The sequence below is a fragment of the Nyctereutes procyonoides genome, unplaced genomic scaffold (genome assembly GCF_905146905.1).
Source record: "Nyctereutes procyonoides isolate TBG_1078 unplaced genomic scaffold, NYPRO_anot_genome, whole genome shotgun sequence".
In the NCBI taxonomy this organism is placed as follows: Eukaryota; Metazoa; Chordata; class Mammalia; order Carnivora; family Canidae; genus Nyctereutes; species Nyctereutes procyonoides.
The window spans coordinates 5,568,861-5,593,415 of record NW_026575135.1 but is presented as its reverse complement, the minus strand read 5'-3'; the positions used below and the strand labels follow the sequence as shown (position 1 = coordinate 5,593,415).

The following is a 24,555-nucleotide window of genomic DNA, read 5'->3' as shown; positions in this document are numbered from 1 at the left end:
CTCTCCTTCTCTCCCTCTCTCCTCTCCCTCTCTCCCCCCTCCCTCTCCCTCTTCCTCTCTCTCTCTCTCTCTCTCTCTCTGCCTGCCTGTCCATCCCAAGGAGGCACCTGGTTCCCGGGGAGACCCGGCATTCTGTCCCCAGAAACGGAGACCTCTGCTGAGCGGGACTTAGGGACACCACTCTTCCTTGCAGGGGCTCACCCGCTCATTAAAAAAAGAAGTATGACTGGAAGGTCTGGTTGAAATGCAGGATCAGCAAAGGAAGAGCAGGAGCCACTGAGCCTGGGGCTGTGCTCACTTGCTGGCTCTGCCTCCCTCCTGGGGCTGCTGCAGGGCTGAGTGGAGCGGTGGGCCAGGACACAGTGGAGGGTGACAAGCAGTGGGCCAGGACACACTGGAGGGTGACGGGTCCACCCTGCCCTGGGCCGGCGTTGCCAGCACCCACAGCTTCCACGCTCTGCAGCCTGGGTTGGTCCAGGGGCTGCAGGGTGAGTGCAGAGGGCGCTCCGTGGACCCATCCTGGCCTCTGCTGCTCTGCTCCGAGATCCTTGTCTTGCCCGCCCGTCTCCACCTCTGCAGAGCAGTCCTCCCATCCCCTCCCGTCCCCTCCGACCACCTTGTGTGGTCATCTCTCTCAGTCCTCTTTCTCTGAGTTCATCTTTCCCACCAGATGGGATCCCCAGCACGGAGGGCTGACCAAGGGCTTGAGATTTTATTTTTGGTGTCGGAGCTGAGAAAGCACAGGGCCTGACACTTGAAGGTTCCTCGGGAACGTCTGTGGAGGAAAACTAGTGACAGCTGTGTTCCTTGGGTGATTCCTATTTGCCAGGTGCTCTCTGAGTGATTGATGTGCCTGGGCTTTTTTTTTTTTTTTTTTTTTTTTAGCCTCGGTTACCATATTATCTGCCTTTAATGTAAAGAAACTCGAGGGAGAGAGAGAGTTGAGTGACTTGCTCCAGGTGACACGGGCGGAAAACAGCAGGACTGTACAGGTGCTTCTTAACCACTACGTGTTATTTCGGACGAGTGGATGAACTCTGATGGAGACTTTGCAGGAGGCTAACTGGGCCGACTGCGGTGCTGGGACTTCTTCTCCAAGACAGTGCCACAGTGCCTACTTGTGAGGTTTTGTAACTAATGGAAAGTTTCCACGGGGGAAGGATACCTGGGCAGCTCTGGCTTGTGGGTGGTCCCTCCTGCCTGGAGGAGGGTGGGTGCGTTCCTGGGTCCCCCAGGCCTTTCTGAGACTCCGGTACAGCTTCTCTGGGCTGTAGGCTGCTAGCTATGACATCCCTGGGGTGTCTGGGAAAACAGAGATGCTTTCTTGCCTTGGAAATGGGCCTGAGGATTATATTTGCCTCGTGGGCCCAGGAGGTGACGAGAGGAGGCAGGGAAGGGCTTCAGACATCGCCAAGGGCAGGGCAGCCTTCCTTGGGCTGCTGTTGTTGCTTTTATGCTAACTCTTGGGGTGGGGGTGCAAGATAAGAGGAAGGAAGTAAGGGGTGGTGCCATTGACTGGTAATGCTCTGCAGTATTTAGGGATGCCTGCTGTGGGCAGGGCTTGGGGCAGGGGAGGGGGAGATGGCCTCTCTGAGGCCAGCAGGACTTTGCTGCCTGTCACACCTGGGAGATGTAGCCTCTCTCAACTGTGCTTTTTTTTTTTTTTTTTTTTTTTTTTTTTAAGATGTGTTAAATAACAGGCTCAGAGACAGCCAGACATGGGTCCTGGGGCTCAGAACCTAGGGATTATGGGCTTGGACTCTGGAGCCAGGTGGCCTGAGTTCCCCTCTTGGCCCTACAGCTTCCAGCCAACCCACTGGCTGTCATGCCTGTGTCTCCTTCCGTTATCCCTGTGCAGCTATGCCAGGTGGGATTCCCTGAAGCCATTTTACAGATGAGGACAGCAAGGCTCAGGGGGTTGAGTACCTTGCCCCAGAGCGCATGAGTGGCTGAGCTGGGATTCAGATCCAGGCTCTTGGGTGTTCAAGTCCTTGTTTTTTCCTGACATTTTGTTGCGTTCTGGCCTCAGAGCCAGGTACAGGGCAGGTGTGTGATACCTGTTAGTGAAAGGCTCATTTTTGTATATTCCTGGTTGGTGGAGGGGGCTCCCAAGTGATCTTCTGGAGGTTAATGTCACAGCTGGCTTCAGGTGCCTGCAGTCGGCGGGGTCACACAGGTTCCCCACTTAGAAAGCCATGCCCCCCACACCTGGCTTAACGCTCTGCTTGAAATCCTTGAGTCATTTTTGAACAAGGGACCCCATATTTTCATTATGCACTTGTAGAGCTGGTCCTTTCTAAAAGACCGAGTGAAATGGAGGGTGCGGAGGGTCTGGAGTCAGGCTCCCCTCTTCAGGGGACCGGAGCAGCTTGGAATCAAGCAGATGTGTGCCGACTGGACACTTGTTTTCACCAGCGGCAGGTACCATGGCCCCAAAACCCAGTTCTAGTGGGCTTTTCACCGAGATGGTTGGCAAGGCCGGCGTGTCATCCCAGGGACTTAGGCATGGTTTTCCTCGGTGATGGATGATTCTTAGGGCCCCGAGTGGACACATAACAGGAAGAGTAAGCGTGCAGGCTCCAGCCAGAGTGTGTGGCACCGGAGACTCCGCGTTGGCATTGAGAAAATCTCCACGAAGGACATTTCTGCTTTCCTGACACAGGTGTCCTAAGGCCATGTTCATGGTCACCGTGCTGTCTCTGAGCAGCTCCCCAGGCTTTGCAAGCATTTCCGAGATCTTTTGGAGCTAGGTGCCAGGAAGATGCATTGCTTTCCTCACCCTCCTGTGTCCTGTCTCCTTGTAGGTAACAGGAACTGTTCCCCTGACAGCATTTCTAGTTTTGCTTTGGCCGCCTGGAAGCTCAAAACCAAATTTCTTGGCTCAGGCAATGCAGCGGTGCCAAACTTCCAAGCAGCAACGGTCAACGCTAGTATTCCTGGGATGCCCCCTTGGTCCTAGATGCCGTCACCCATCCTTTTGTATTTATCATCCCGCTGAGTCTGTGTAGCAGCCCTGTGGGGAAGATACCGTTGAGGAGAGGGAGGCAGGTGTCTGTGAGGCTAACCCACTTGCCCAAGCTTACGTAACTAGTAGATTGCAGAAGTGTGGAGCCTGATTAGTCCCGAACCCGGAGCCCATGCTCTTCAGCAGAGACTTCCACTGCCTCTGCCAGGGACTCTGATTGCCTGAAAATCTGGGTATTTTTGTTTTTCGTGGTTGTTATCATTATCATTATTATTACGAATTTGTGTGTGTGTGTGTGTGTGTGTGTGTGTGTGTGATCTGTATTTCCCACCATCCTGACTTTTTTCACTTGTACTTTGTCACGTCTTCTGGGGAGCTTTGCATAAACAAGCCTCCCCGTGATGAGGGTTCTGGTCCTGTGCCTGGCTGCCGGGGCTGCTCTCGGGAGGGGAACGGAAGCCCCAGATGCCTGGGCAGCTCATGGGCTCCCGGTGAGTGCCCGCGTGTCCGAGCAGAGGAGACCCCAGCCCAGGGACAAGGTCTCCCCCGGAGCAGGGTTTTATTTCTTGCTCTTCACTCCCGAGAGTGTCCCTCAGCCTGACTGGAGAGAGCAGAGTCCGGGGAGAGGCTCTTGGCGGCGCTCCGTGGCCCTGGGGTGACTTTGCCCTTGGAGAGGGCCAAGGAGCCGGCCTGCCCGGGCCTGAGGTCGCTTCTCGCACTGTTCTCCGAAGGCAAGTGAAGCCCATTCGGCTGCTCCAGGATGAACCGGGGTTCCAGGAAGGGGAAGTAGACGCCCGGCGATGGCCTGCGAAGCACGGACGGGCCCCGGCGCCGCCGCCAGCCCCGTGCCCACCGCCTCCCCTGGCTGGAGTGCCTTGCCTGGAGGGAGTCCTCCGGGCTGGGGCCAAGGTAAGGCCGTGACCGCCCCCCCCTCCCGCCAGGATGTGAGCTGGACTCACTAACACATGGGGGGGGGGCGGAGGGCCCAGAATGGGGGGATTTGGGGAGACACTTACAGGCCAGTGTGTCATTTGTACCCATTCTCTCTGTCCCCTTGCGCTTGGACCTCCTGCCCTATCTTCCTAGCTGCTCTCTTCTTCTTGCCCCTTCCACTTATATGGCATTTAGAGCTTTTAAAAATGCAGAACAGACTCTCTCACTTTCTGCCTCCGTGTTTCCCACGGGGCTTAGGGTGAAGATCTGTCAGGCAGCAGCCCGCGAGGCCTGCCTTCTGGCCCCCGCTGCCCGTGTCCTCTGCCCCCGGCACGCGGTGCTGCCTCAGGGCCTTTGCATCTGCTGTTTCTCCTGCCTGCTGGGCTCTTTCCTTTCCTCCTTTCCTCTGATTAATTTCTAGTCGTGCTTCAGAGCTCGGCTCAAATTCCCCTTCTGTGGGGAATCCTAAGTCAGGCCTCCCTGATGGGTTCCTGCTTCTCTCCACCGCACTTCCCTTAGCCTGCACCGAAGTAACGGCCTGTGCGATGAGTTGAGTGCCAGCTTCCCCACTAGAATGTAAGCTCCCCGAGGGCAGGGGCACGGTGCTGTCCTGCTGTCCCCGCACACCTCCACACGCCCGGTCCCCCGCAGACGCTCAGTAAGCGAACGGAGAGAATGGGTGGCTGGGGGTGGGCATCTTGAATTGCGGCTGCCTACCTAGACCATTTGAAACCCGACTACTGAAGAACAAAGGTTTCTTTTTCTACGACTGTTATTGGGGAGGCAGTTTACACACCCACACAGATGCACACACATGCACACACGTGCACACGCGCACACGTTCCCCAATAGAAGAAGACGGGATGAAATAATCTTCCTTTAGAACTTTGAAGACTCTGCCCCACTGGTTTTGGCAAGCCAGTTCTTGCTCCTTTGTAGGAAACTTCTCCTTGCTATACACACACACACGCGCGCGCACGCACACATGCATGCACACGCTCACACATGTGTGTGCCTGCCCACTTCTTTGGTAGCTTTCCAAGTTCTTTTTCTTATCTAGGTGTAAAAAAAAAAAAAAGTGTTTCTAAGTGGGGACTTGCTGTTCCCAGTTTAAGGAACAGATGAGAGAGATGATTGCCAAGAATCCAGGAACTTGGTTTGAAAGGCAAACAAAGACACCTTGGAAAATCTTTGCGTGGCCGGGGCCACAGTCTCCCGGGTGTGCAGAGAGCCAGGCTGGGGGAGCAGCTGGTGTCCCGCAGGCCCGGCCCCCTGGTCCCCGTGGGTTTTCTCCTCTGTGCCACCAAATGCAGGGCTAGCCTGTGGCCCCGGCTGGCGTGCCCGCCTGCGTTTTGGGCACTGCCTTGGCCCTGCTTCTTCTCTTTCTTACTTTCATTTCCCCTGGTAACTTTGGGCAGGTCTGTCCGCGGTGCAGAGGCCCTGTTCCCTTTTCCACGATGGTGGTGTCCCTGTCTGAGGGGCTCTCAGAGGATCAAAGGAGATTAGGACCGAGAAGCCCCAGCCCTGTGCCTGGTGCCCAGCAAGGGCTCCATGCCTGGGAGCTCTTCTTGTTTTTATCCGATTCTATCTTATTTCTGCCTTTGCTTTCTTTTTGTCCAATTTCTCTCATTTGCTTGTTTTCAAATATAATTTTGTAATTTTATCTTTGCCTGTTTTCTTTTTATGAAGTCACCTTAAATCCTTTCTGGCGCAGGTGTGGGAGGGTAAGAACACAAGTAAATGGTGCGCGTGGGTTGCTCTGTTGGCAACTTTTGAGTCCTGACAAGCTTGCTTTTACGCTGGCAACCGTCGTGGCCTGTTACGTTGTCCCAGGCATTTATGTTCATCCTCTTAGCTCTCAGTAAAATCCTCTGCAGTGGATACGATTCCCCCTCCGAGGGAGGAAGCAGGCCAGGGATTTGGGTCACTTCTGCAGGGCTACTCTGCGAGCGAGAGGCTGGGCTGTGCTTTGAGTCCAAACCCAATCTAGCTTGTGCTTTCCCTGCCCCGCCACCTTGCCTCCACACCCCTCGCCTCTTGCAAAGACTTAAAAAAAAAAAAAAAAAAAAAAAAAAGGAGGAAAGCAAATAAAATTCTTTTTAGCAGGGGGATCAAATACTGTGTCACCCTTGAGCTCATAGGTGATACCCCAGGGCACAAAAAAAGAACCCTGTTGGGATTGGGGACCAGAGTTCTATCCTGTCGGTTCATCTATATATCAAACCTTTATTTAGTGTTCCCTGAGCAGGGTTTAGTGCCCGGTACTGAGCCCTGCTCAGGGGATTCAGTGGTGAGTGGAACCACTGGGGGAGCACGTAGTCTAATGGGCGAGGTAGACTCTGATCAACTAGTTAAATACACGCGTAAGCAAAATAATTGCAAATATACGTACTTATCTTGGATGAGAAGAGCAGTTCTGAGTAGGCTTATTGGGGGTTTGGTCTGTTAAGGGTATAGTGTCAGGGAAGACTCCCTGAGAAGGTGGTTAATGAGTCGGGCTACTCATGGTGAGTCGGATTTAAGTGTGTGAACCCCGGGGGACGTGCTCTAGGGAATGGGAGCAGCATGTGCAAAGGCCCTGGGGTGGGAGAGAATGCTGTGTGTTCTAAGAACAAAGGCGGCTGGTGTGGTGGGACACAGAGCTGAGTGGCCTGAGGCGAGTTTAGCAGGAGGCTGGTGCTTCTGAGGGCTGGGAGAGTGCAGTGAGGGGGTTGGTTTTGGTCAGGAGAGCACCGAAAAGCTATTGAAAGTTTTACCCTAGAGGATCTTGGGTCTCATCCGGTAGGCGTGCTGGCTATTGTGTGGAGGGTGCATTGTAGGCAGGAGCAGTAGGTGTGGAGAAACCAGTGAGGAGGCTGCCCCAAGGACGCGAGGGCGAGGGGAGGTCGCCTGGCCTGGGCTTGGGGTGCGCGCGCCAAGAGGTGGGTGGGATCCAGAGATGTCTTGTTGGCCCAGTTGGCAGGGCCCAGCGAGGGGCTGCGTGAGGGGCAGGATGGATGGGCCGGGAATTCCCAAGGAGGTAGGACTGAGTCATTTTGGGTTAAGGACTCAGGCACTGCCCAGAGCCGGCCCCCGAGGTGACCGCTTCTGGCCAGCACATAACGTGTTTACGGTTTGCTGCCTTCCCTGCTGCTCCATCTTCTGGGCCTGCCCACAGAAGGGGCGCCAGCATATCCAGTCCCCAGCCTTGCGTGGCCCGAGCACCCGCTGCTCCCCTCCCCGGCCTGCCCCCAGGCCCCTGGCTGTTGCCCTGACCGTGGGGGTGGTGCGGAGGGTTTGGGTGCTGTTGTAACCCGGCTGGGTGGATGTGGTGTGTTTTTTGAGGTTAGACTTAATTCACTTGGTGCTTTTGAAATGTTGAGTGAGTTGCAGATACCCCGGGGAGGGGGTGACCAGTAAGGCAGTGTATTAATTTCCTGTGGTCGCAGTGGTAAGTTGTCACCCACACCGCGGCTGGAGAAACACAAATCCATCCTCTTACACAGCTCAGGAGGTGGGGGGGTCTGATGCTGGCTTCACTGAGCTGCAGCCCTGGCGTAAGCACCTCAGGGGGGAAAATCCGTTTCCTTTTCCGGCTTCTAGAGGCCACACAGGCTCCTCGGGCCATGAAGCTCCCTCCACCTCCAAAGGCAGCGGCGCTCCGTCTCTGTGCTCCCCACCCCCATCACATCACTCCCGATGCTTCGGCCGCCTTCTTCTTCCATTTTTAGGGACCCTGGTGATTACATCGGTCCCACCCAGACAGTCCAGGAGGCTCTCCCGATTTCAGGCCAGCTGATTAGCAACTTTAACTCCGTCTGTAACCTTAAGTCTCCTTTGCAGCGTAAGGTAACAGATTCACAGGCTCTGGGGAGCACGGCAGGGACATCTTTGGGGGCTCATTGTTCTGCCCACCGCAGTCACGCTGAGCCCACTGGGAGTGTAGTATTGGGGTGAGCTTCCTTTGCGGTGATCCTACAAATGTCACCTTCCCCATGTCGTTAGTTGTTCAGGCTCCGTTTAAGTATCTTTTGTGATGGGGACCGCTCTACCTGCAGTTCGTTGTGTGGACAACTCTCATTCTTGGAATCTTCTTCCTTATATGGTCTTGCACAGTGTCCAGGTAGCCTCCACGCTCTGGTCCCCATTCTGCCTCCTTGGGGGTTTCTTGTGAAGTTCAGTCCTTCTCACGTAGGGACTCAGGGACTGCCACTATGCCCCCTCCTTGCCGTGAGAAGGACCTCAGAGCCCGGAGGAGGTGATGTCATCAGGCTCTGGGCTCGTCCACAGTAGTTCTCACCCAGCCAGGTGAAGCTTCTGGTCTGCTTTCAGAGCTCCGCAATGGCCAGGTCCTCACGGTTCTCCGGATCGACAATACCTGTGCCCCCATCTCCTTTGATCTGGGCGCCGCAGAAGAGCAACTGCAGACCTGGGGCATTCAGGTGAGTGCTGATTTTATTGAGACCCTGCCATCTTTCCTTCCATCCGCCCACCTGTCCGCCCATCCATCTATCCATTCTTCCGGTTTTTCACAAAATATTCGTTCAACACTGACTCTGTGCTCCGTGTGGTAGGGCACGCACGGAAGATGTATTAGAAGTGTCCTCTCCTCCCAGTTACTTCACTTAACAGATACGTGTTTTGGGGTGCCCGTCATTTGCCAGGCACCGAGCCGGGTGCCGGGTACTGTAGAGGTGACCAGGACCCAGCGCCTGTGTTCCCACAGCTCTTAGAGCCCAGGGCGGGAGATGGGCTCACTCTGGGTTAACTTAGGACAGCAGGCTCTAAACGTCGAGGTAGAAGGACGTACAGGGCACTGAAGGCCTTCACAGGAGAAAGCGATGAACTCCCCTTGGGGAGCAGTGGTTTGGAAAGCATCACGGAGGGGCAGATACTTGACCTGGGGTCTTGAAGGAAAAATAGGAGTTTGCTGGGTAGACAGGAGGAAGGGCATCTGAGGAGACGGAACTGCATGTTCAAAGGGAAGGTGCATGAATTCATTCTCTGATAACGCAGTGCCCTCGAGCATGCTGAGTTGAGGCAGAGGCTTCTCAGACCCAGGGGTCTGGGTGCAGATCCAGCTCTGCGGCTCACCGCCTGTGTGACGTTGAGCAGACGACTTCACCTCTCTGAGTGACAGTCCCATCCTCTATACAATGAGGGCAATATTGAGACCTACTACCCAGGGTTTTCTTGTGAAGAGGACGTGAAATAATGCTTGAGGAATCGTTGTACTGTCTCTGGCGCACGTAGTACACGTTCTGTAAGTTGTGAGGTATTGGTGTCGTGACGAGGTACCCACAGCTGTGGTGTTCTCGCTTCCCTAAGCCCTCAGCATCACCAGGCCTTTCCCCTGCACTGTCTAGGGAGGACTCATTTATTTATTTTTTTAAAAGATTATTTATTAGAGAGAGAGAGAGAGCATGAGCAGGAGGGGCGGAGGGAGAGAGAGAGAGAGAGAGAGAGAGAGAGAGAGAGAGAGAGAGAATCTCAAGCAGACTCTGTGCTGAGCTTGGAGCCCCGAGATCATGACCTGAGCTGAAACCAGGAGTCAGGACGCTTAACCGACTGAGCCACCCAGGCTCCCCGTGGGGAGGACTGATTGTAGAGGGGAAAGACACACCACTAATTTTACCCTGAAGATTTTATTTATTTATTTATTTATTTTTTTAAAGATTTTATTTATTTATCCATAGACACAGAGAGAGGCAGAGACACAGGCAGAGGGAGAAGCAGGCTCCAACGCAGGGAGCCCGATGTGGGACTCGATCCCAGGTCTCCAGGATCACACCCCGGGCTGCAGGCGGCGCCAAACCGCTGCGCCACCGGGGCTGCCCTACCCTGAAGATTTTAGAGTTTACTTCCCTCAAATTGAATTGAATGACTGCCTAAATGAACATTTTATCACTTAAAGGGAAACTTTCCAAATTGACACTTCTAACCCCACGCCAGCGCAGCGGCTGGCTTCTTGTCCCACGTTACCTGTCAGCCTTTGCGCAAAGGAACACTTTGCTTTTTTCTCTTTTATTTTCTTTTCTTTAAATATTTTATTTATTCGAGAGAGAGAGTGCAGAGTGAGACAGAGAGAGAGAGAGAGAGAGAGAGAGAGAGAGAGAGAGAGCGCGCACATGGCGGTGGGAGGGGCAGAGGGAGAGGGAGAAGCAGACTCCCCCCGGAGCAGGGAGCCTGACCCAGAGCTCGATCCCAGGACCCTGAGACCATAACCGGAGCCATAGTCAGACACTTAACTGATGGAGCCACCCCGGTGCCCAGAACATTCTTAAATCGTCTTCAGGTGGGGTTTTCTTAACCGGGAACAGTTCACATATTCTTCTATCATGTTCCTAAATATTGTCTTTAATGGTCAAATTCTGTTTTCTTAAGCAGTCTGCTCTTGCAGAGCCTTTATCTGCTAAGCCATTTTCTTCTGGGGGGGTTGGGGAGAGGAGCGGGAAGATGGGAGCTTTCAGTACCTTGGGCTGCATTTACAGTTCTTGATAACGCAGTATTGGCAACAGCTCCCGTGTATCAGGTGTTCACTACGGAGCGTGCACCGGGCCTGCGTGCACATACGCTGAGATGCACACGTCTGCCAGAGTATCACGTAGCCGCTGGAGTAGAGGAACAGGGGTCCCCCCAAGGTGCCCGTGTGTGTGTACATGTTATACATACACTTACTTTATAGTATATACGTTAGGACCGCACATGTGGCACGTTATTTAACGTGCAAGTCGCCCCTACATGGTAGGTATTCTTACCCTCGTTTGACAGAGTGGGTACCTGAGGCTCAGAGAAGTGGGGGTCCTTGCCCCAGGTCACATGGGACATGAACAGAAGGGCCAGGGTTGGGACCCAGGCTACTGACCCCAAGGCCTGTACCTTAACTGTTAGGCTGTCATGCGCCCGCCATGAGGTCCTGAGCCTTGGGCGCCCAGCCTTCCGGGTGCCTAGGGCTGTGTCCGGTGATCGCCTCTTGGAGTACTCCGAGCTCCTCATCCTGCCTTCCAGGGCAGTCTGGATCCACATGATCGTCACAAGAACTGGAAATGACATGATTACGTGCAGGAAGGAGGTGGGAGTGGTTCTCTGTGGCTGATTGGTGTCTCTCCCTCGCATGGCCCAAGCAGGTCCCTGCCGACCAGTACAGGAGCTTGGCCGAAAGCGCCCTGTTGGAGCCCCAAGTGAGAAGATACATCATCTACAACTCCAGGCCTATGCGGCTGGCCTTTGCCGTGGTAAGGAGGCAGGGGGCTGCACGCCCGCCCTGCTGCGGCCCCGCGTGCCGCTGCCCATCTGGCCTTGTGTTCTGGGGCCCGCTGGTGTGGCCGAGGGGCTTGTGGCCTGTGGTCTAGCCGCCTGGGGTGGAGCAGGCCATGTGGACCTGGACTTGGTGTAGGGCGGCTGCGGGGAGAGAGTCGCCACCAGATCCCTGTGTCCAGGGTGAGGGGGGAGCTTACTAAGGATAGAGCTTGGGACTCGGAATCTGCGGACCCACCATTGAGACTTTGGACTCAGTGTCTGGCTTGGGGGAAGACTTGTCTTCTCTCTGGAACTTGGGTCCCCGATCTGTTCCACGGATAGGTCCATTTCCTCTCTGATCACATATACACGGAGTGTGTAAACATACGTGTGTGTATGTGAACCCATGAAGGCACACACATGTGAGCATCCACATCCACCTCTACGTGTGTACGTGTGCGCGCACACCCACACGTACGCACCTAGGTACATGCAGCAGAGCCAATATCTGAGCCCAGGCAGTCTGGTTTCAGCGTCTGTGCTCTCAGCTACTCCCATCTGCTCCGTGTCTGCACGTATGCATGGCCCCACAGTACTCTTGACTCCCACTCTGCTGCCGGGGATGGAAAACGGGTGGCCACCAGCATTGTTAATCCTGTAACACGTGCTAGGCTGTTACACCTGTTGTCTGATTAACCCTTATAACAACCTGCGAAGCAGGTAAGTGTCCCCATTTTATGGAAGAGGAGATGGAGGCTCAGAACATTGCTAATAACTTGTCCAACGCCACACATGGCTGTTGAAGGATCAGTGTGGGTTTCTTTCTTTCTTTCTTTTTTTTTTTTTAAGATTTTATTTATTTTTTTCATGAGAGACACACAGAGAGAGGCAGAGACACAGACAGAGGGAGAAGCAGGCTCCATGCAGGGAGCCCGATGTGGGACTCGATCCCAGGACCCCAGGTTCATGCCCTGGGCCGAAGGCAGATGCTCAACTGCTGAGCCACGCAGGTGCCCCTCAGTGTGGGTTTCTGAATCAAATTTATCTCATTCCCAGGCCCCCTGCCCTTTTCTGTTTTATTTAAAATCAGGGTAAGCAAGGATTCGGAGTAGCTATCCTGACCTGTTTCCTCTACTGTTGCTTATGGACGAGGAGCATGGGCTCCTCCTCACAGACCCCGGTCTGTCCCTTCCTGGCCCTGTGAGCTGCGTTTCTGAGGAGGGCACCGGGTGCACCCAAAGGGTGTCTCCCTTTGAATGGAGCTGCTTCGTTCGAGCTCTGGAATTCCTGATCGTGCTTGTCTCTGGCCTCTTGCAGGTTTTCTATGTGGTGGTGTGGGCCAACATCTACTCCACCAGCCAGATGTTTGCCCTGGGGAACCACTGGGTGGGTGTGCTGCTCGTGACCCTGGCCGCCATGAGCCTGACCCTGACCCTCGTGCTCATCTTCGAGAGACACCAGAGGAAGGTGAGATGATCCGGAGACCCCGGCCGTGCTCCCTCCGGGAAGGACATGCCGGCTGGAGAATCCCAGGTCCCATCTTTCTCTTTTCCCTGCCTCCGAGAATTACTCCAACCCTGAAAATTCATGCAGGCCCGTGTGCCCAGGGACTAAAAGAAATGAAATCACGTGTGTGGTTAATTCCTCTCTGTTTTTCTTGCCTAATCCTTGTGGGTTGTTTTTCTGGAAGCGAGCTGTGCTTGGAGAGAGTCTGGGACGGGGCGGGGGAGGAGGGCACTTGGGGTTTACTGAGCCCTTTCACACTAAGAAATTGGCTGAGCTGGAATTCAAGACCAGGGCGCTTGGATCCCCAGCCGTGTTCTCAGCCAACAGCCTAGGGCACCGGTGGTCTGCGTGTGGAAGACCGTACACGTAGTGGCTCAACCCAACGCAGCGGGGCGGTGGCTTAGCTTAGAGCTCCATACTTCAGGGCTGCGTCCTCTCTGGAACCTCTAGGGGAGAATGTATGTCCTGCCTCTTCCAGTTCCTGGGAGCCACCTGCACTCCTGGGCTAATGCCACATTGTCCATCTTCAGAGCCAGACATGGCGGGTCTAGTTCTTCCCACATCTTTGAGTCTTCTGGCTCCTTCTTGGCTTTTAAGGCCTCTTGTGATGACATTGAGCTGCTGGGGTTATCTGGGACCATCTCCCTTTCTTTTAAGGGTCAGCTAATTAGCAGCGTCCATTCTACCTCCAACCTTGATTCTCCTTTGCCGTGGAACGTGGTGTAGTCACTGGTCCCGGGGAGCAGGACTTAGGCGCCTCGAGGCCGTACCTCTGCCTTCCACACCGCCGCTGCCTCCCCAGCCGCTGCCGAGGCTCCCGCAGCCCCCGGCACAGAGTTGGACTTGGAGGTCTGTTCTTGCCCGACTCCGGAGGACAGGGATGCTGGGAAATGTGGTCAGGCTTTGGGGTATGAATTCTATTTAGTTCCTGTGCTCACAGGGACAAATAGGAACTTTATGGCTTAATCATCCTGAAAAGATCTTTGTTGGGCTTTGCGACGAGGCTGACGAAATAATGCTGCCCTTGGGCTCTGTTGAAGCTTCCGTGGCTCTTGTGCTTGGCATATAAAAAAATAATAATAATAAACTGGCTGCTCCTGCAGCCTTGAAGCCACTTCTCTTGGGGAGGGGAAAAAGCAGAGTGTCCGGCCTTAGCAAGAGCAAGGGACGTCCCTGGGCCCTGTCAGGTGCTTCAAGGACGCGGATGTCGTTAATGCAGTTGAGAGAATGTCCGTGGGGGCCGTCTGCCCTCTTCTCCCGCTGCCTGTTCGGCTGGTGTTCGTGGCACACAGGTGAATAAGACCCTGTGTCTTTCTTTACTCATAGGTGCTGCCGGGGGCCCCAGGTGTGCAGTGGTCCTGCTGTCGTCAGTGTTTGCTCTTTCAGGGACCCTGAGGTTCCTTCAGTCCTAGGCATTTATTTTTTTTTTAAGATTTTATTTATTTATTCATGAGAGACACACACACACAGAGAGAGAGGGGGGCAGAGGGAGAAGCAGGCTCCATGCAGGGAGCCCGACATGGGACTCGATCCCAGTACCCCAGGATCACGCCCTGGGCCGAAGGCGTCGCTAAACCACTGAGCCGCCCGGGCTGCCCGGTCCTAAGCATTTCACGAGCACCTACTGTGTGCTCTGTGTTCGGCACCTGCTGTCCGTGGCCGCCAACCAGACAAGGAGGAAGAACTCTGGCTCTGCCGCCGGGGGTGGGTTACTAGTTAACCCCTCGGGGCGCCTGGCTGGCTCATGACTTGTGATCTCATGGTTGTGAGTTCAGGCCCCACTGGGCCTAGAACTTATATCAAAAAAAAAAAAAAAAGGTGTAGCTCCTTCATAAGATTATTGGGGGAATTGCATGACGTGATCCGTGCAGAGTACTTAGAACAGTACCTGGTGTAACGGAGACGCTCAGTAGCGTTACCTGTTGGGATTATTGGCGCTGTTTGCCGGTGGGGCAGCCAAAGCTCAGGACGTTGCGCAGCCAGTCTGTGGCCACACAGGCGCCTCATCCCTCGGGACCTCGCAGCCCCCCTTCCTGACCACATTGTCCCTCTTCCTGTCCTGCCATCTCACAGCATCCTTGGGAGCCTGAGCACTTTGCGGGCACTGCCTTGTTTTCGCCTTTCTCAGGGTTGGAAGTTTTGAGAAGGCACGTGAGACCCGGCCTCTTGTCGCGGACAGAGGAAAAGCACGCTGCTGAAGCCTGCGGGAAGTCCCTAACACTGTCTGTGGCCAACGAGGCGCAGGGGAAAGCGGTGTTGTCAACTCCGTATCATCTCTGAGCTGATGCCATGAGCTGACGGGCACTGCAGGTTCTTTCTTCTAGGTGCTCTACGGGCGTCGACTCATTTCGTCCTTACGGGGGGTTTTGCTCCCCTTCTGGAGGCGAGGGGATGGAGACGGAGAGGTGGGGGGTAATTTGCCCAAGGCTCCCAGGTGGTGGGAGGCAGAGCCAGGGTTTGAACTCCTGGTGGCGCAGGTTTCAGAAAGGGTGCACAGCCCTTCCCGAGGCTCCGGGCAAAACAAAATGGAATCACCCCCTGTTCTCTTGGTCGTGGCATCCCTGGAAAATTCAGTATATTTTACACCCATTAAAAACAAAACAAAACAAACCATTTCAGGTTTCCATGTCAAACGGAGCCAGGGTTGGCTGCTCAGAACCGTAGGTAGACTTTCCACCTGCGTTCACACCCAGTGGGGAGCGTGGAGCCTGGAGAGGTGGGGAGACTGCCCTTCCGAGGGTGGGACTGTCTCTCATGGGACGCAGCCTTCGGAAGAAGGCATCCCGGGGCCTCGTCCTAAGTGCCACCAGTGCCCGTCCCATCCCTGTGACAACCATGGGGTCTTCTCACAGTCCTAAAGCCTCCCTGCAGGAGTCCTGCCCTCCCGGGGACCGTGATGGTCCTTGAAGGGGTTGTCATCTAGTTGCATCTCTAAATCCTGATGGGGTCTCTTCCCCAAACCAGCCCTTTGGGTCCTGACACCTTTCCTCCCGCCCTTCCTCTCTCCTCCCCACCCCAGCCTGCATAGTTAGCATCTACTTTGCCAACCGGATCCATGGTGTCTGATTGGTTTGGGTAGGAAAAGAGGCAGATGGATTCCCAGAGTCCCCCTCCGCGGGCCTGGCGCTGCGCTCGGTGCTTTGGGAAGTAGGTGCCGTATTTACACACTATGTGCTCGAACCCGTCCACCCCCCGCCCCTCCTGCAGATGTCTCTGTCAGCACACCGGGCTGCGTCCCAGGCGCTGGGTGAAGTGCTTCACACACACAGTCAAGTTCAAGCCCACCACGCTCCCGGGTGGCAGGGATGCTCTTGATCTTTATGCTGCAGCTGAAGAAAGCAGGACTCGGGAAAGGAGCGTAACTTGTCCAGGGCCACGCAGCTGGGAGGTAGCAGGGCTGGGCCTCAACCCAGGGCTTTCTGACACTATTGAATTTATTGTCTCCAAACCCTGCAGTCCCATTTTTCTAGGGGAGGCAATGGACATGTCTCGAAGGCCAGGATCGCCCCGTGGCGTCCAGCGGTGGGACAGTGCGTGGATGTTGTCAGGGCCCCCGAGTTCCCTGGCAGCCTGGGCGTCTGCCACGGGGCCGGCATTTGTCTTGCAGGCCAACACCAACACGGACCTTAGGCTGGCAGCTGCCAACGGAGCCCTCCTGAGACACCGGGTGCTGCTGGGGGTGACGGACACGGTGGAAGGCTGCCAGAGCGTGATTCAGGTACTGTGTCTGGGCGCGCCCTCCGCTCGGGGGCCCGTGTGAGGACTGGGTTGATGGGGACAGGCGGCCCCAGGATCCCCCGGTCTGCATGGTGTCTTGGGGTCTGCTAACGAGGCAGGCGAGGGCAGCCCTTCCCTTTCTCTGCCCCAGTGCTGCTTCCTTGGGGTGCCGACCTGCAGCCTAGGACCTGCCCAGGGCGGGGCTGGAAGGAAGCGTGGAGACCGGCTAAGCCACGCTCCTTAGTCAGCATTTGTTCAGCAAACAGAAGGGGCCTCCTCTGTGCCGGAGCCTTCGACGGGCAGTGAGGAGCCCTGGCCAGGTTCCTGAGGAGGCAGTCAGACCTGAGGCCTCGTCCACCTGGCTCCGTTGTTTTCTTTGTTCCAAGAGCACTGGGGAGATCTTCAGTGACAAGTGTGAGGTCACACAGTGGATCTGGGACACAGCTGGGGCCCAGGTCTCCTATCCTGGCCTGGTGGGACTGCTGGATCTCAGAGCCACATCTGCATTCTCACCGGGCCCCTCGCCTGGTTGGAGCCCAGGGGTGGGCGTGTGGGCGGGACCTGGGAAGAAGCTCCTTGTGCACAAGTTCATCCTACAGATATTTATGGAGAGCCTCGTATGTGCCAGGCCCGCCCTATTCTAGGTCCTGGGGCCGCCCCAGGGCACAGACCTACATGGATCCCTGGGTTACGGGCTCCAGCACACCCGAGATGGTGTAGGGCACAAGGGGATCTTGCCTGAGACCGTGTGTGTGTGTGTGTGTGTGTGTTGAACTCCGTGACATCACAAGATTTCTGGCAGTTCAAGTGTGACATCATCCTTTTAGCCTCATTTGTTCTCAAATCCTTTTTATGGATTGGCATGTAGGGGTGACTCCGCAAGTGTTCGCTCAATGCACGGGTGACTAACGAATAGACACATCCTTTGAAATAACGGGGAGTATCTTTTAAAATAAATAACTAAAAAAGCAACTTCAGTTTCCAAATAGTATCCTAGGGTGAGCAGATGCAGTATCTTGGATTTTCGTTAACATCTGGGGTGGGGAAGGGGAAGGGTGCAGGTGTCTGGGGTGAGTGATGGTGAAATAAGAGGAGCCACGAACTGAGAACCGTCACCCCAAGATGAGGGGCAGCTCGAAGTCAGTGACCTCATTTGCTCCACTTAGTAGATGTTTAGAAAATTTCATAATAAAAAGCCAAAAAAGAAATTTGTTATAAAAAGCTTCCCTTGGGGCTGAGATGCCGAGAGAGATTGGTCGGCACTAGGGATGCGACCTTGGGCCTCCTGGGTCAGTCGCCGGGAGGACGGAGATCTGGGCCCAGAGGATGCGGTCGGTGGCTGGGGGCGCGAGGCGACGGCCACCAGTGTCGTACGTACAGAACTTCAGTTGTGATGTGTGTGGCCTGTGTGGACCTGGCCGGAGGTAACGAGTGAACGTGGAGCGCTTCGGCCTGGCCGTGTTGGCCCTGACCTTCTGGGGACCGTCAAGATTGAGGAGGAAGGGGGGGTAACGGCGAGGTGACTTTTTACCCCGTCCCCCCACCCCTGCCCACAGCACCCAAGTTGGATTTGCGCCTGCCTGGCCTCGAGCGGTGGCAGTGAGCAACTGAAGGGGTTTCACCCATCTGCATGTAGGGGTCCCAGGCAGCAGGGCACCCCAGCCCCCGAGGATGAAGGTGGCAGCCCCAGATGGGTACGTGGTGTCCAGGATGGTGTGGCATCTCCCTGGGATGCTCAGTGCCTTGTAGGAAGCGAACCCCCTTCTGAACGGGGTTTGACGTTTTCCAGGTGTGCGCACAAAGCCACTTTGTACCGCAGGAGGCGTTGCTGCGTACGAGGACTCTGGGAGGGGGCTGAATGGCATCGTCCCACCGGAGATCAGCGAAAATGAGCTCGTCCTCAGAAGGGCGGACCTCCGGGGACGAGGCCGGAGGTGGAAGATGGTGTCGGGGACGGAGGGTTCGAGGTCGGGCTGGCTTTGGGCCTCAGCCGGCGTGGCTTCTCTCCCCAGCTCTGGTTTGTCTACTTCGACCTGGAGGACTGCGTGCAGTTTTTGTCTGACCACATTCAAGAGATGAAGACTAGCCAAGAGGTAAGATACCGTCAGCGAAAGAGCAAGCAAACAAAAATAAACCAGGGCCCAAATTGTACAGGCTGCATTTTCTTTTTTAAAGATTTTATTTATTCATCAGAGACACCGAGAGAGGCAGAGACACAGGCAGGGGGAGGAGCAGGCTCCCCACAGGGAGCCCAATGTGGGACTTGATCCTGGGTCTCCAGGATCACACCCTCGGCTGAAGGCAGGCACTAAACCTCTGAGCCACCTGGGCTGCCCAACAATTAACTTTTAATTGTTAAAGATAGGTCATTAGTTACATGAAAAAATAAGCAATATCATAGGTTTTTTTTTTTTTTTGAGATTTTATTTATTTATTCGTGAGAGACACAGAGGCAGAGACACAGGCAGAGGGAGAAGCAGGCTCCATGCAGGGAGCCTGATGGGAGACTCGATCAGCAGACCCCTGGGTCATGCCCTGGGCCGAAGGCTGACGCTCAACCGCTGAGCCCCCCCCAGGCGCCCCAGATTGCATTTTCTCAATGTTGGAAAAATAGCTAAGGAAAAGTTACTTGGAAGGAAGAAGATCTATGTGGAATCAGCGGTGGGTTTTGCCTAGGAAATTATTACTTCTTCACTAGATTTCAGTTAGGCTCCTTTTCAACTAACTGCATTTTCCACATTTCTGAGAGTGCTCACGTATTTATGGATAACACGACCGTTATATTGACGATTAATAGTAATAATACTAGTAAAGATTCTGGCAGAGGAACGTACCAGGTATTTAGACGACTTTCTCTCGTCCAGAAGGCCTTCCTGCCATTTATGATCAGCGTGCTCTTACTCCATCCCCCACACAGGGAAACTGAGCCTCTGAGGAGTCCCGGTGCCGCCCGAATTGTGGCCACGGGGCCCGCAGGTGATGCTGGGTTTGCAGCGCAGCCTCCTGTCTCGGAGCCCTGGGCTCCTTCCCTGGGATCAGCCTTCCCCTGGGCCCCGCAAGTGCTGTAGAGCGGGTCTTGAAGTCAAGATTGCAGTTTGTCCCCGTCCCAGCCCATTCATTCCCGTGTGGCTTTGGGCAAGGCCTCTGAGCTGTACGTGGCTCATCTGCACCATGTAGATAGATAAAAGATACCCGTGACCTGGGCTGCCCCGAAGGGCAAATGAGAGCATGGAAGGAAAGTTGCTTTAGAAGCTATCAGAGGCTGTGGGGGACCTTGTAGGCAATGACCTGACCCCTCGAATGTGGCTCGCTTCCCGACTCTCCTGAGGCCGGCGTCCCAGTCCAGGAAGTGACCCGGCCTCCGACATGCCCCCCAACCTGAAAGGACACCATCCACATCCCCTCTCTCTTTCTTTTGCAGTCCTTGCTGAGAAGCAGATTGAGCCAGCTGTGTGTTGTCATGGAAACCGGGGTGAGCCCCGAGACAGCCGAGGGGCCCGAGGACCTGTTGGAGGATGCTCCCCTCCTTCCCGGCGGCCCTCAGCCCGAGGAGAGGCCATTCATGCAGACTGAGCTTCGCCAGCTTATCCCCGAGGCTGAGCCGGGGGTAAGGGGCAGCTGGGCTGGTCGGGGGCCCCCTACCCTCCCCGGGGTGTTTGTGGAGTCCGGACGGGACCTCAGGTTGTAAATCCCAGGGAACGTGACTTCACTGATTGGTAGAGGCCATACACAGCTTCTAGCCTGCTGGTTTTCATTATATATTTATTTTTTCCCTTGTAGCACTTTAAAAAGCAGTTTATAGGAATCGTTTTCTACTTCCTGGGTTTTTTCCCTCCCCATTTAAGAAAATATCTTGGATATTCTTCTTGGTCCTTCCATGGGATATCTAGTTGCATGTTGATGGGTCATAGCCTGCCTAACTGTGAATGTGTTGGTGAACATTTGCGTCATTCTAAAAATCTCTTTCTCAGTCTGTCCTCTGTCCATCCATCTACTTAAATTGCAGTCAGATAGATAAGTCTCGTGTGCATTTCTGTTGGATTCCAGTGTCCCCAGCCAGCCCCAGAGCCCCGTCACAGAGAGCCCCTGCTCTCTGTTGGGTAGGACCGAGTGCCGGTGGACCAGATACCCGATAGCATGGTGTTTTATTTTTTCAGTCTGTGTCCTCCATGAGGACAGACTGACTGGGAGACACAGGCCAAGGCGTGACCTCAGGCGTTCTGTGATGCAGGGGAGCACCTGCATTTTCTTTTCAGCCAACAGATTTGAGGATTAAAGGCCCAAACCAGCCCAAACTTTCCCTTTTGCCTTGGTGGGGAGGAAGGGAGTCCGGCAGGCAAATGGGACTCATCAAAAGAGAGAATGATAAATATAGTAATCTCTTCACTTGAATCCCACTGAGCGTTTTAATTTTTATTTATTTTAAAGATTTTATTTGTTTATTTGAGAGGCAGAGAAAGAGTGAGAGAGAGAGAGCACGAGGAGCTGGGAGGAGCCGAGGGAGAGGGAGAAGCAGACTCCCCGCTGAGCAGGAGGCCCAGCACAGGGCTCGATCCCAGGACCCCAGGGTCATGACCCGAGCCAAAGGCAGATGCTTAACTGACTGAGCCACCTGGGCGCCCCCGCTAACTTTTTTTTTTTTTTTTTAAAGAGCAGAAAAGATTGATAAGATCGTGTACTTTATCGTGGCACGCCCGGGTTTATGTGACATAGCCTGTTAAATCTGATGGGTTTTTTAAATCATTTTTTTCAAATTCATTCAAACCGATGGCGATATAATATCCTGTCATGAATATCAAGTGTGCGTGCGCATGTTTTTAAAGCTGCTGCCCTTTATAACTTCGCTGGGGAAAATGCAATCTGTGCCGGAGTCTCAGCATGGGCCACACACCGTCATATTTCAAGGGGAAACGAGCACCTGTGAAAGACAGAGAAATAGTTATAATCCCCTCTTACCTTGTAACCGATTTCTTATGCATAAAGTCCGTCGGCATACCCTCCTGGGTAGGGACGGTTTTTCCTTCTTCATTGGGTTGGGTGAAATAAGAAGTCAGCTGACCTGCCCAAGGTCACAGAGCAAAGGGAGAATGTGGCAAAGCCACGGGCAAAAGGCAGCCCTGCGGGTTCTAAGTACACTTTTCTCGCCTTGGTTCTTTGCTTCTTACGCTCTTGATTTGATTTGATTTTATTTTATTTTATTTTATTTTATTATTTATTTATTTATCATTTTATACTTTTTTATTTTTTAAAGATTTTTCTTTTTTTTAATAAATTAATTTTTTATTGGTGTTCAATTTACCAACATACAGAATAACACCCAGTGCTCATCCCGTCAAGTGTCCCCCTCAGTGCCCGTCACCCATTCACCCCCACCCCCTGCCCTCCTCCCCTTCCACCACCCCTAGTTCGTTTCCCAGAGTAGGGAGTCTTCATGTTCTGTCTCCCTTTCTGATATTTCCTACCCATTTCTTCTCCCTTCCCTTATATTCCCTTTCACTATTATTTATATTCCCCAAATGAATGAGAACATACACTGTTTGTCCTTCTCCGATTGACTTACTTCACTCAGCATAATACCCTCCAGATTTTCTTTATTCATGAGAGAGACACAGAGAGAGAGGCAGAGACACAGGCAGAGGGAGAAGCAGGCTCCATGCAGGGAGCCTGATGTGAGACTTGATCCCGGGTTTCCAGGGTCATGCCCTGGGCTGAAGGCAGGCGCCAAACCGCTGAGCCACCTGGGCTGCCCACGCTCTTGATTTTAGAGTAGATTGGCCGGGAGGCCAATGTGAGTTAGAGAGTAGGAGACTACCTGAGGTTTTCAGTGTGTTTCTAGCACGAAGGATGACTCAGCAGAGGCTCCAGTCCTACAGAGCGAGGTGGTTTCTGCTTCCTAGAGTAATGATAATAATAGTGATATTAGTGACACTGAGCACAAGGTGGGGAGGCTCTCTGTTGATTAGGTGCTGTGATTTTTCTCTGTTTTACTGTTGAAGAAAAGGGCAGGGTGAAGTAACTTGTCAGGGTCTGTCATAGGGTGCCAGGTGGAAATTCCTAGTCAGCCCCTTCGATTTGGAAGCCTGTTTTTTTTTTTATTTTTAATAATTTATTTATTCATGAGAGACACACAGAGAGAGGCAGAGACACAGGCAAAGGGAGAAGCAGGCTCCCTGCAGGGACCCTGATGCAGGACTCGATCTCAGGACCTCGGGGTCATGCCCTGAGCCGAAGGCAGGTGCTCAACCACTGAGCCACCCAGGCATCCCTGCAAGCCTGGTCTTAATCAGTAACCCCCCCTGACGTGAACAGCCTGATGTGACCCACGCCTTATTTTATTACATTCACACTGGACACAAGGGATTGTGAAAAACATTCAGTGCCACGCCGACAGGGCTGAAGCATCTCTGGAATCCCAACCGCCAGTCTAACAAATGGACAAATGTGTTGATAAGAGCGTGCATTAAATCTAATTTTTTAAATTCTTTTTTTTAAAATTCTTTTTACTGTTTAAAATTTTTTTCACTACACTAAAATACATATAATAGAAAATTTGCCACCGTAACCATTTCCAAAGGTATGACTCAGGGGCCTTCAGTATGCTCGCCTTGTTGTGCGACCATCAGCAGCAGACATCTCCAGAACCTTCTCATCTTCCCAAACTGAAACTCCATACTCACGAAGCAGGAACTTCCTCTTGTCCTCTTCCCCAGCCCCTGGAAATCATGTTCTACTTTCAGTCTCTGTGAATTTACTTCTCTATCTGCTTCAGATAAGGAGACTTGTATATACGGTATTTGTCTTTTTTTGTACTAAATCTGCTTTTTTAGAAGCAAACTCTTAATATGGTAGGAGTAGTTGTCTAAAGAAATCCAGCAGGTGCCAGCATGGGGATGATCCCACAGCCCATCCCCCCCCTTTCTTTTAAGACTTTATTTACTTATTCATGAAAGACAGAGAGAGAGAGAGGGGCAGAGACACAGGCAGAGGGAGAAGCAGGCTCCACGCAGGGAGCCCTACATGGGACTTGATCCTGGGACCCTAGGATCATGCCCTGGGCTGAAGGCAGTGCTAAACCGCTGAGCCTCCCAGGCTGCCCGACCACCCCTGTTTACTAATGATTTTTATTTGAGTGTATTATGTTGATCTCATGCACTTTATAGCCTTGTGGTCATTTGACTCTGGAAATAGTGCGCGTATGTGTGTGATCGGTTGGTATAGATCAGTGGTAACTTCTCTAGCTTTGAGGCCCCATAGCTTTTTTGTGGTTATTCTTGTTGCCCACGAGCGGTTAGGTCTCCCACCTTGGAGGTGGGGAAGCTGAGGCTGCAGGCACCCCATGGGATGAGTGGCAGAGCTGGGGGCCAGTCCAGGCATCTCCCAAGAGCCCCAGGGGAGGACCTGGCACGTTTCTTCCCAGTGAGCATCACTGCTGGTCCAGGGGTGTGAGGACCACTTGGCTTTCCCCTCGTGCATTAGATGCTTCTCGGTGGCCCTCACTCCGCTCCCCTGCCTCTTCCAGGAAATGGCCCAGCAGCTCCTGGCGGTATTTGGTGGCTATTACATCCGGCTCCTGGTGACCTCGCAGCTCCCCCAGGCTGTGGGGACACGACACACAGACTCTGCAAGGATTCCCTGCCCCTGTCAGCTCATAGAAGCCCATATCCTGGGTACCGGGTGCTGCCCATTCCTGGCCAGGTGACCTAGGGAGGAAGGCACCCAGCATCCTGCAAGCCTGAAGGTGAGACATCGGGAAGACTGGGAGCCCCAGGTGGCTGAAGGCGAGCCCCAGGTGAGGAGAGAAGCATCTGGGAGTTCTCTGAAGAGCGTCGGTCACGTCAGCGGGGGTATCGTGCTCACTCTAGGACTCCGCACAGAAATGCCTGTGGACATCCCATGCTGACCCCTGACCCCAGAAGCTGCTGGTAGCCAGGCTGGTCCCGCTCCAAACTACTCTCTGTGCTGCTTAGAACCGGGAGCACGGATGGAAGGCCACCCTCCCATGCCTTTCATTGTGTGCGGAGCCCAGGAAATGTGAAGAGGACCCAACCACGTGTCCAAAGCTCGTGTCCAGATGCTGCTCCCGTCTTCAGCTACTTCATGTCGGATGGGGAAACTGAGCCTTGGAGAGGACTCTGTTCTTTGTACCTTGCCTTGGGCCTCTAGAATTCCTAATATGGAGGACAGAAGTAAATTCTCAGAACCTTCTTCACTTTTAA

General features: G+C 53.9%; 1 protein-coding gene and 1 long non-coding RNA gene across 6 annotated transcripts in view; one reads left to right on the top strand and one right to left on the bottom strand.

The window, feature by feature from the left end:
* Positions 1-803, bottom strand: part of LOC129494823 (uncharacterized) — a 5,446-nt gene extending 4,643 nt beyond the window's left edge. Inside the window, exon 1 of the long non-coding RNA XR_008661413.1 lies at positions 108-803. This is a non-coding gene — a long non-coding RNA (uncharacterized LOC129494823). The remainder of the gene's footprint in view (positions 1-107) is intronic.
* The window catches only part of TMEM268 (transmembrane protein 268), a 25,854-nt gene extending 1,299 nt beyond the window's left edge, over positions 1-24,555 (top strand). For 2 of the 5 annotated variants that reach the window (XM_055301949.1, XM_055301948.1), the window contains exons 2-9: positions 3,697-3,874; positions 8,192-8,319; positions 11,002-11,112; positions 12,434-12,583; positions 16,230-16,340; positions 18,352-18,432; positions 19,761-19,946; positions 23,859-24,555. In XM_055301949.1, the coding sequence (XP_055157924.1) occupies positions 3,766-3,874; positions 8,192-8,319; positions 11,002-11,112; positions 12,434-12,583; positions 16,230-16,340; positions 18,352-18,432; positions 19,761-19,946; positions 23,859-24,038 (1,056 nt within the window). In that variant the 5' untranslated portion in view covers positions 3,697-3,765 and the 3' untranslated portion in view covers positions 24,039-24,555. The remainder of the gene's footprint in view (positions 1-3,696; positions 3,875-8,191; positions 8,320-11,001; positions 11,113-12,433; positions 12,584-16,229; positions 16,341-18,351; positions 18,433-19,760; positions 19,947-23,858) is intronic. The other 3 variants (XM_055301952.1, XM_055301951.1, XM_055301950.1) reach the window with 3 other exon arrangements.